This window comes from Eulemur rufifrons, chromosome 15 (genome assembly GCF_041146395.1).
Source record: "Eulemur rufifrons isolate Redbay chromosome 15, OSU_ERuf_1, whole genome shotgun sequence".
Lineage (NCBI taxonomy): Eukaryota > Metazoa > Chordata > Mammalia > Primates > Lemuridae > Eulemur > Eulemur rufifrons.
Window position 1 is genome coordinate 18,725,929 of NC_090997.1, and position 12,447 is coordinate 18,738,375.

A 12,447-nucleotide genomic window follows, 5' to 3' on the forward strand; every position below is an offset into this window, starting at 1 on the left:
CTGTAATTACCCTTTTCTAGAGGAAAATGCAGTTCCTTTATTGTACTTCTTACTAAATCTATGCAGCATGTCAGTGATCATGTCTACTTTTAAATACTAGTGCTTAAACTTTTTAATAACCCATTACATGAACAAATTGTGAAAAATACATTCAGTGCAATACCTACCAGCAATAAAAGGAAACTATCTATTGATAAATACAACAACATAGATGAGTCTCAAAATTACTGTACTAAGTGAAAGAAGCCAGTCACAAAAGTCTACAGACTTTATGGTTCAGTTTATATGATACTCTGAGGAAAGGTAAAAGTTATAGGGACAGAAATTAGAGCAGTGATTGCCAGGAGCTGGGAGTGGGGAGAGTGAGTTGACTGAAAAGAGACACGAGAAAGCTTTGTGAGAAATGTTGGTAGTTACACAAATGTGTAAGCTTGTCAAAATCCAACCAACTGTACACCTGAAAAGAGGTGATATTACCACATGCAAATTCAAGCTTGATAAACTCAATTTTTAAAAATATCCCATTACAGAAATTTGTTAGAGGACTAGTTAAAATAATTTAATAACCTCGAGTTTCTAAAATCTGTCTTTCCCCCCACTGCTTTAACTATTAAGGCATGTTTCTCTGTTTAATTTTACTACTTTGTTCCCTATCTTCCATGTTTCTCAAAGATTACCTAATAGCTTCATTGTTTCTGAAACATGTGCCTATATTTTCTTTATCCAGAAATGGGAGTTTTCTAGACTTAAAAAAAAGTCTCAACTTCATTAATTATACTATCACCAGTTTTAAAGATTAAACTCTTTAAAAAGAAAGCAAAGTATCAGTATCTTATTATTTAATCTTTCATATGCTAACACAACACTCTTTCCCTAAGCATCCGGTCTCTGTCTGCATTGTTCCTCTTCCTCATTCTGGGAGCAAAACTTTAAAACTAAATCCTACTAATCATCAAAGATTCCCAAATGAAACCAAAGAACATTTAGCCTCTTGTTAACTCAATTATTCCCTACCCTGGAGTCCCTACCCCTGTTCCCCTAGGCTGATGCCTCCTGGAGGTGGCTGATACCCAAGTGCTGCCGGAAGGTAATGTCAGGTGGAGTATAGGTTGATGATAATAGTTCCCCATCTCAGACCTGTTTATTTTTTTCCAGGTTTATTACAGTAAATTGACAAATAAAAATTGTATATATTTAAGGTATACCATGTGATAATTTCATAGACATTGCGAAATGATTACCATAGTCAAGTTAATCAAAGCACCTCACATTCACTTAGCATAATGTTTTCCAGATTCATTTATGTTGTCACAAATGATAGAATTTCCTTCTTTCTCATGACTAAATAATATTCAATTTTATGTGTATAGTGTCTTATGTAAGATATTTCAGTTGTTTCCAAATCTTGGCTATTATGAATAATATTGCAATGAAGATGAGGGTATATATCTCTCTTTGAGATATTGATTTAATTTCCTTTGGATATATACCCAGAAGTGAGATTGGTGAATTATGTTATGGTTGTAGTGTTAAATTTTTGAGGAATCTCTATAGTGTTTCTTATAATGGCTATCCCAATTTACATTCCCACCAACAATGTGCAAGGGTTCTCTTTTCTCCACACTGTCACGAACACTTACTGTTTGTCTTTTTGATAATAGCTACCCTAAACAAGTGTCAGGTGATGTTTCATTATGGTTTTACTTTGCATGTCCCTGATGATTAGTGATGTTGAGCATCTTTTCCTATACCTGTTGGATATTTGTATGTTGCCTTTAGAAAAATGTTTATTCAGTTTCTTTGCCCATTTTTAAAATCAGATTATTTGGTTTTTTGATAGTAAGTTGTATGAGCTCCTTATATATTTTGGATATTAATCCCATAGGGGATATATGGTTCACTAATATTTTCTCCCATTCTATAGGTTGCTGTTTCATTTTATGATTGTTTCCTTTGCTGTGCAGAAGCTTTTTTAGTTTGACATAATCCCATTTGTCTATTTTTGGTTTTGTTGACTGAGCTTTTGGTGTCAGATTCAATAAATCACTGCCAGGACCAATGTCAAAGAGATTCCTCCCTGTTTTTTTCCTAGGAGTTTTACAGTTTTGGATCTTACGTTTAAATCTTCAATCCTTTTTAAGTTAATTTCTGTGTATGGTATAAGATAAGGGTCCAATTTCATTCTTTTGTATGTGTATATCCAGTTTTGCCAGCATTATTTAAGGAAGAGACTATCCTTTTCCTATTGTGTATTCTTTGTGTTCTTGTCAAAGATTAGCTAACCATATATGTGTGGCTTTATTTCTGGACTCATTCTGTTCCATCAGTCTATGTGTCTGTTTTTATGCTGGTACCATACTGTTTTAATTATTACAGCTTTATAATATAATTTGAAATCAGGAAGCATGATGCTTCCACTTTCATTTTTGTTTCTAAAGATTGGTTTGGCATTCAGTGGTCTTTTATAGTTTCATATGAATTTTAGGATTTTTTTTCTATTTCTTTTAAAATGTCTTCTTAACAAGGATTGTGTTGGATCTATAGATTGCTTTGTGCAGTACGGACATTTTAAAAATATTAACTCTTCCAATCCATGAATACAGTATATCTTTCTTTTTTCTATTTATTTTTGATTTGTATATATTCATAGGGTACAGGTGACATTTTGCTACATTTATATATTGCATTGTGGTGAAGTCAGGGCCTTTAGTTCATATATCACTGAAGCAATGCACATTGTACTCACCAAACAACCAGAATATCTTTCCATATGTATGTGTCATCTTCAGTTTTCTTTTATCAATGTCTTATGGTGAAATTTATCCATAAGTATTTTATTCTTTTTGATACTATTGTAAACAGAATTGTTTTCTTAACTTCCTTTTTCAAATAGTTCATTGGTAGTGCATAGAAATGCAATTGATTTCTGTATCCTGCAACTTCACTGAATTCATTTTTTAGTTCTAAGTTTTTTAGTGGAGTTTTTAGGATTTTCTATATATAAAGTCACGTCATCTGCAACAGAAACATTCAAACTTCTTTTCTGATTTAACTGACTTTTATTTCTTTCCCTTGCCTAATTGCTCTGGCTAGGACTTCCAGTACTATGTTAAACAGAAGCAGTAAGAGTGGGCCCTTTGTCCTGTTCCTGATCTTAGAGGAAATGTTTTCAGCTTTTCACCATTGAGTATGATGTTAGCTGTAGGCTTCTCATACACGGCCTTTATTATGTTGAGGTACATTCCACCTATACCTAAAATTATTGAGAGCTTTTTTTATGAAAGGATGTTAAATTTTGTCAAATGCTTTATCTTTAGTCCTGTGTATTTTTGTTGTTGCTGCTGTTGGTTTATAGTTTATTTTGATTTTGTTTAATACTTCCTGTACTTTTTTCAAGATTAAACCATAACATTTGATTACCAATTTATAATAGGAGACCCAAACCATGAATATTTAGAGATACATATAACATCTTACTTGCCACTTGTAGTAAATATCTGGTGTACTTTGTTTATCACTGATGCTCTGATGCCACCAATATTGCTCCCACTCCTCTCCTCACTTTGTTGACTGGGAGCTTAGCCTTACCTGTCTGTTTTCTTCCCATTGTCCTCTGTGGATTCTGGTTTTATAATCTTTTTGGGAATGTTACTCCTTTCTCCCCAAAATTCTATTTAATTCCTCTCATCACTTTGGCAGGTTTCTATCCTTTGGAAGGAGCACATCTTTTTCAATATCTTTAGCAAGGGACCAGGACCCTAACTCTTTTTCATCAGTATCGTCAAAGAAGCTTTGAAAGTTGAGTGAAATTTGGATTGGCTGAAAAGAGGGAAGACACACAAAGGTGCACAATTAGGAATGACTATCATAGGTTTGAAGATTAAGAAGAATAAGCCTGAAATAAGCTTTACAAAAATAAGGCAATAGAAAACATGATTACATAGGATGAAGGAAGGAGATTTGGGAAACATTAAGAAATCTGATCCAACATTTGAATCCTGTGCAATCACTGTTCAGCAAAAATTTTACAAATGTGTCACTAACATGACACATCTAGCGTAATACCAGTTTTCTCCTTCAATTGCTTCACTGAAGATAGAGGAATTGACTCTCAATGAATAATTTGAATATAGAAGAACTATATTTTGACTACCTTTTTCGAGTCATTATGGCTACTATTTAACCCTCGTGATATTTGCATATGAAATGTTCTCTCATAGCAATCTAATGACAGTATATGCAAATGCCAAGTATAATTTAAAGAGCAAATCTGTGCCTGAAAAATAATATTTTCTAAAGGCAAAAATAATCTTCATTATCAGAGATTTTGGAGATTTTACTATAGTTTGTTACCTTACAGATGACCTTAGTTTATTTTCCATCTAGGATTGAAAGTCAGCCCTAACATTTCTATTTTTTTTTTAATTTTTCTATAGATGCAAGGCTATGCCTTGTATTTATTATCATCCTGTGCAGTGTGCCATGCACATTTTTTTTAAGGTGCAGGCAATGTTAAGTTAAGGTAATTAACAAAATTTGCATAACGTTTTTCATGTTGAAAGATGACATTTCAGGTAGTTACTTTTCTTAAGTTAAATATTCCACAATCAATTTTAGACTCCTCTGTTGAACTAAGTGAGTTTTCAACTTCCATAACCTCTGGCCATGTCTTTGGTTTTATTTGTATCTATTTATTTATATTTTTTTTTGACAGAGAGTCTCACTCCATTGCCCAGGGTAGAGTGCAGTGACAGCATCATAGCTCACTGCAATCTCAAACTCCTGGGCTCAAGTGATCCTCCTGTCTCAGCCACCGGAGTAGCAGGGAGTACAGGAGTGCAACACCACGCCCAGCTAAGTTTTTCTATTTTTAGCAGAGATGGGGTCTTGCTGTTGCTCAGACTGGTCTTAAACTCCTGATCTCAAGCAGTCCTCCGGACTTGGCCTCCCACAGTGCTAGGATTACAGGCATGAAGCCACCAGGCCCCACCCATGTCCTTGGTTTTAAGAAGAGCACCATAAACGTTAGTACTCTTAAAGCAAAGCTTAGAGTTGGAAAGAACATGCAAGTAGATGTTCTTGTCAGATCTTTGTCGTCTAAATAACTTTCCCCAAATCACAAAGTGCCTGAGGCCAGAACAAAATTGAGGACCCAGTGCACCTGGTTCTCAATCCAGGGCAAAGATGACAATGCAACCTGCTAATGATTAGATATATATTTTGGAAGCTAGAAATCCCATCAGTCAAGAAGTGATACCAGCTTAAGAGGAATCTTTTATTGTAGTGACAACCTTTTTCTTGACGTGGATAAATAAAGCTTAAAGCTTTTATACAGAACTACTCATTTTATGCTTGATTTTTAAAAACCCTGCTCTTCGACAGGAAAGTGAATAAGAAGAATCATTATCTCCCTACAAGGCTGCCCAAGAACAGAGTTAAGTCAGAGAGGCTGAGCTAAAACTCCCCAGAGAAATGTGATTTCTCAAAGGAAAGAAGTAAAGAAGGTCCAAGAGGAACATAAGCATAGAGACAATACAGAATATCCAATTTCTCAGGCAAATTATTTCACGTCTCTGAGCCTCAGTTCTTCATCTGCAAAATAGAAACTCCTTATTGTTTTAGCTAGGATTATATGAGGTGATACAGATAAAGAACTTAGAACAGGACCTGACATATGTTCAGAACTCAAATATTGGCTATTAATTTTAATATTTCCCCCAGTGAAACTAAATACTGTATACTAAGCTATAGATGAAGAGGTGAGTCACAACAAAAAAGACATGCCAATATAGGGGAAATAAAATTCATCTAATGGTGTAAGGAGTTCTAAACAGCAGTAAAGCATAAGAAAAAAGTCAGAGGCAGTTTGTGCCTAGGGCCAACCATCTAGAAAAACATTCATGGCTGGTTTCACTCAGTTCTTTTGGTGGATGATATCATGATTAATTCTTTTACTACTCCAACAATTGCAGTTGTTTTCCTGGCTCCCTGATAGATCCAAAATCATATAGATTCTCCTCTAGTTGTCTCATTGTAGAAATGGAGCTGCAATCAGTTTTCCTGCTTGGCAATGCAAGATATTGCAGCAAAGATGTGAATATGGTACTTGAGCTCTAATGATGTCTTATACTACAAATTTGGGTGCACATAATTGTTCAAGCATTGTCCATTCTTGTTTTCTAAGTAATCATAGACTGACATCATTTTTTTCTTTTTAATGTGTGCCAGTTATGACTGTGGCATAGGACAAGCTTTGTAATGTATCCAGAGGAAAGATGGTAACAACCTGTAGAATATAATAAGGAGCATGCAGAAAATTTTATCCTTACCATGAATATACCACAGCCAACAATCTCTATCATTTATCCAGCACTTAGTGTAGGTCTGACATTATTCTGAGCCCTCTGCACGAATTAATATAAACAATAACCCCATATGATAGATCCTACTATTACTTCCACTCCGGTATATCAGAAGGCTACCTTGAACCTTAAACCCCTCATTTGCATTGTTTTAAAAATCTCATTTTTTTTTTTTTTTTGTTAAAGATACCCTATATACCCTAAGAGAAGTAACTATGGGTAGTTAACATATTATGAAGGATGGTACTATATGACTTTAAAACTGCTAATGTCATAACTACTATTACAACCTAGGACTTGTAAGCAGTTAATGGCTTTATTTTTTTAATGTGCAATGTTGTATATATATTATAACATGAGCATAATATGTGGCAAGCATGTTTTCCCATATTATTACAAGACATAAATTATGGGGAGCAAACTGATAAAGTGTCACTTTGGAAAAATGTACACAAATGAACAATCTTTGTAGGTTCTGTTCACAACAAGAGTGAATCTACAGTTATGTATTTGTCCAACCAGAGATGACATTTGTCATAGTTGGAAGGGCTACCTATGCTGAGGATACCATAATACTCCTTAAATTTGCTTGTTAGTTATGATTATTAGTTAATTATTTAGCTTCTGAGACCCAAATGTAGAGTGACTTACATAAAATAGAATTTTATTTATCTCTCATTTAGGAGTCCAGAGGGAGGTAAAGAAGTTCCTTCTATTTTGCTCTGTCCCTGCCACTAATGTGATTATCTTCGTTTACATAATGCATAGCTATTTTGAGAGTAAATAGAGGGCACTCAGTTTCCTTTTAAGCAAGTAAGGATTGCATATATCACTTCCCCCAGTGTTCTATTGTGTGTAGGTTAGTACCACGTCCAAACCTAGCTGCAAGAGAAGCTTGGAAATGTAGTTTCCAGCTGGATGGCCATAAGCCCAGAAAACACTGCGTTACTATGGAAAAGAAGAATCAAGCTAGAGGAACAGCTAGCCATTGGGCACACTCAACCAATTATGATTTCTTCATGGGTGATCTGTGCCCTTACAAGCATATATGCCATTCTTGAAAGCAAGATGATTCTCATACATAGAAAGTTACATTTTCTAGCTACTTCCTAATGAGGTGGAGAATCAAGTCACATGTTAAATGCTCAGACTTGATAATAATTAGTACCTATCAAGTCTTTCAATGACAAGTCTTTTTCTACATTGGTCCTAAATTTCTTATAGTCAAGGAAAACATATTTAATTGTGTTGTATCTTCCACAATGTTCAGCACAGTTTAGGAACCCAATAAACACTTGTTTAATTGAATGTTCTGGATTAAATGGAGAGAAGTGCTGTTGTATATCCTATTGCAAATCATTCATTCTTTTATCCTACCATTTCTCATTTCTAGTTTGATCACTCATGGCTTTGGGACTCCAGCAATATGTGCAGCTCTAAGCACTTTCCAAACAGTCCTCAGTGAAATGCTGAACTACTTGGAAAAACATACTACTCACAAAAACGGTGGAGCGGCGGATTCTGGCCAAGGACATGCCAACTCGGAGAAAGCCCCCCTGCGGAAAACTTCAGAGGCTGCCGTGAAAGAGGGCAAAACAGAAAAGACAGACTAGCTACATCAAACAGAATCTATTCCAGAGAGTCTTGCTGCTGATATTTTTTCTAATATATATATCATTGAGGGTGACTAATCTTCGGTGGACCAAATTGCTACCCTTCCCCAACCCTCCATAAAAAAACAAAAATGGAAATGAAAAATGAAACAAAAAAGGACAAAACCAAAAAAAAAAAAAAGAAAAAAAGAAAAAAAGGAAAACAGCAGTGTTACCGTGTGATGAAATTGTCACTTTTTAATTTTATGTTATGATAAACTCCTTTTGTGCACGTAATTTATTGTTCTGAATTATATACATCACAGTTTCTAAGCACTTCTGGACTTTGGAGAGGCAGCACATGCTTTTTCACATCTAACTGATGCACTTTCTTATCCAACTCGATAGTTAGGGATCAGAAAGCATGACCAACTGGAATCCACCACCAGTGCTTACGGCTGGCTCCAGTCTTTCTTGACTTAACTCCCTGTAACTCAGTGCCTCTTTCCAGTAAATAGATCAATCTGGAAATTAATCCATTAATAAATGTTTGGGGAACTGAAAGAAACAGTTATGACTCTTTGTCCTGTGAATTGGACAGCAGATATAAAATTTGGTCACCCCTAGCCCACTTAACTGCCAGTTCCTTGGTGGAATTTAAACTGCAGAAAACTCTCTCCCTTCTATCTATGACATTCCCACCCCATCCCAGATTCATTCCCTCACCCATAGCTAAGAAGATACACAGAAAGCATAATACTGAAGATATAAGAGATGGACTCCTCTATCCATTCTCTGTGCACCACCAACGTAACAGTTCAAGGAAACAGATTGCATTTAGTGGGGTGAGGCAGAATGGATACAGGAAAGGGTAGCTTTGCCATTGTTGGGCTCCCAGTGAAAAGCAGTGGCATTGTTTTGCCTGGAAAAACATGGGAATAAGAACAATGATCTTTCTGGGAAGTCCTGCCCCTCAGAGACAGGAGAGGAAAACAGGGACCCAAGGGAGGCCTCTTGAAGTTCTGGTGGCCAATGACTGTATGGTTAAAATGAGAGCTAGTTTTTTCTTTTCTACTTTTGTGCTGCTTCTACCTACCCAAGAGCTGTGTTCTAAACCTTGAGAGGCACAAAAGCATTCAGGTCTGTGCTCAATAAAGAAAACAAAATCAGAATGATCAGAGAAGACTTTTGCCTTTAAGATGCTTCCTTTTTTCATAGCTTATTCTTATAACTTCATTGTCCTTTAGTTTAGACACCGAAAACCAGAAGTTCCTGGCTGCAAAGGCCAGGGGCTAATTGAATGAGAGTTTGGTCCATATAAACCTGAATGTGTAAAGAAACTTGACTGGTACCACATTGAACTAACCTTTCTACTGTTAACAATTTTTAAACTTCTAGGCAAATAAAAATGTAGGTCATCGTCTATGTAAAAAAAAAAAAAAAAGAATCAGTTTAATAATTTGTGGAATCCCATTACTTAAGAATGAAAATACTCTCCTCTCATGAACATATTTAATTACTTTTAAAAAGTCTCTGCCATATTATAACCCCATGGGAAACATTAGTATTATTTTTAATTGAGAGGAAATAGCTCAAGAATTTTCATGTAAAGATCACAAAAACTATTTTTACCTAACAATAATTTTTAAAATCATTTGACCATTATCTTCAATCTTGTACAAAAAAAGGAACTATACCAATGAAAATCTAAATTTTCTAGACTAAATTTAATTAACAGAAGACACTACTAAGGAATTCCATAATAAAGGGGGTTTATAGTTACACAGTAGAAGAGCTTAAAATAAAGAAATGTAAAAGTAAGAATTGTGATTTCATGTGTTTAGTTCCATTTTTAAAATTTTACCATTATTCATGGCTTTGAAATTTTTTAAATAAAATAGAATAAAGCCGAAATTCTGCTGCAGTTCCAAATTTCATCACAAAATAAATGCTTCCATCTTACATGCAATTTATCATATTGTAAAATATACATATGAAATAAAAATGACAAACATTTCAGTTTAATAAGTAGTAGGAAAGTTATATATGGATAATGTGGGCTACTATTTCCTTAATAAAATTTAACATTAACTTTCTTTTATTCCATTTGTTATTAATAATACATATGTATTTAATATGGCATTTTGATATGCATATCTGCTAGATATTAAATGTAGTTATACACCATGTCAAATGTTCACCAATAATCAGACAAAAAATTAGATCTGGCTTATATTACAAGCTTACTTACTCACCTTTAGTTGTGACTAGTTGGGGTTATAAACACCTCAATGGGGTATTATTTATTAGACTTGGGGAAAAAAAGTATAACTATAACTACAGTGCATATTATTTACCAGGATTTTGGGTGTCGTAAGAGCCTTAAATGGATAGCACCCATCATTTAACTTAACCAGCCATTAGGACATAAAAGAATTGATGGACTGGTCATGTTTAGAATCACTATTTATTATCATATTCTAATAGACATTGTTAACATACCAACTTTTGCCTTGTATATAATAGGTACTCAACACTTTTTAAATAAATGAATAAATGAATGTGTGTGTGTTCTTTGTCCAAAATGGGCCAAAGGACCTTTTAATTTTGATTTATTTTCCAATACTCCGTGCTTCAATCTGGCTTGCTTCCTCCATGGTAATTTATGGATCATTATTTTTATTTGAATAAGGACATCTTTTCAAGGTGGCACATTAGTTGCAAATAGGTATATTTGATGTAGAACAATAAAAACTAGGTATCAAGATTTCAATAAAAGTGAAATTATAATCATTATAGTTTGTAGTAAAGGAAGATAGCTCACAAAAATCTGTCTGATTTTCAGTGTTATAATAAGTAGTAATAAAGTGATGGAAAACTTTAACAGATAAACCATTACTGGCCCAGAAAAATTGTCCAAATCTCTCATACTTACTCAAAATTAATAATGACAACACAAAATTTTTATATTTAAAACTTAATGAAGGAGTAAGTCAAATTTCTATGCAAAGACATGTTTGTTTTAAGACTGTTTCAATAATCAATTTAAATGCCACGACCAGGCTATTTCATTAAAATAGACATTTGACTTAAGTTTGGTGGCTCTAAAAAAATTAATGAAAACTCTAAATTACTCTATATTTTTCTTCCCTGGAACGATCATAGCACTGGAAATATGCTTTGTCTATTCTCCTCCCGCCTTCTTTTTAGATGCCTTTAAAATAGGGATAATTCTGCTTGGCTCTGCAGTTCCTTTTTCCTTTCCCTTTTTAGGGTATGTTCTCTTCAACATCTAGGGTAGAACAGGACCCTTTAGCGACTATGAGCGTCCTGACCCAAGTGTGACAGTGATAAGAATTTGCCCTTCTGGCACAGCACTTTTAAGATAAATGTGAAATTACCTGTGTTAATAATGAGAAAAATAATGCGATCTATTTTCCCATATTTTCTTCCTTTTATACCTCTTTGGAAGGATTTTAAACCACTGGGATTTTTAAAAATGTGTCAGAATCCCCTGCACAATGAGTGTGCTGTCTCCTTACAAAAGCCAAGTCAATGTGTGAGAGGTGGCACGGCCTAGTGACTCGGTATGGACTGTAAAGCCAAACTACCTGGGTTTAAATCATGGCCTTTTCACTTGCTACTGTGTGACTGTGGGCAAGTTGCTGGACCTCTCTGTGCTTCCATTTTCCCATCTGGAAAATGAAGGTAAATAATGGGTACTTATTCACAAAATTGCTGTCAGAATCAAATAGTTAGAATCAAGTATTTGAACTGCTTATAGCAGAACAAGCACAGGTTAGTGCTATGTGAGTGTTAGTTATTGTCTTTAATACTTAGAATTTAAACAAATCATTTTTTGCCTAGAGATCAGTTTATTGTACTTCTATGCCAGGCTCTGTCCTAGAGACTGAAGATGCAGAGTGGAATAGGGCATCTATTTTTTTTTTTTTTCTTTTTGCTGTTCAGCTTTTTACAGTCTCCTGTGAAGACAGCCATTAGATACTGTTATGTGCCATGAAGCAAATTTGCACAGGGCGCCCAGCACAAACCAGACCAGGTTCTAGAAAACAGAAGGTGGTGGGAGAGCAGAAGGGTGAGAAACCAAGAAAGGGAGTTGTGATTAGGGAAACAAAAAGGTGGAGATCAGGAAAAGAGGACCTTGTAGTTTTGGGAGAATGAAAAACTTTGGGGGCAGGAAGCTATTTTGAAAACTAACAGATGTACCTTGTATTTCTGGTTATTCCTACCTTCCTCCTGCATTTGGGGGCAGCTAACATTTTGCCTGCATTGCCTCAGGGAACGAATGTGACCCAGAAGAATGCAGGCAACAAAAAAGTGAAACTTTTATAAAAGTTTTCAGTTTCAAAATCAGGCTCTAGGGGGGACTTGAGGTTTAAAAGCATATCAGTCAGGACCTTTTTATTTTCTTCCTCCTTACACATACACACACAAATACACGCTCTGGAGACCAGAATATAGTCCACAGGTTG

General features: G+C 35.0%; 1 protein-coding gene across 1 annotated transcript in view; it reads left to right on the top strand.

Annotated features, from left to right (window-relative positions):
- TFAP2D (transcription factor AP-2 delta) overlaps positions 1 to 8,143 on the top strand; it is a 55,792-nt gene extending 47,649 nt beyond the window's left edge. The window contains exon 8 of the mRNA XM_069488590.1: positions 7,756 to 8,143. Within this exon, the coding sequence (XP_069344691.1) occupies positions 7,756 to 7,975 (220 nt within the window). The 3' untranslated portion in view covers positions 7,976 to 8,143. The remainder of the gene's footprint in view (positions 1 to 7,755) is intronic.
- Positions 8,144 to 12,447: the final 4,304 nt, after the last annotated feature.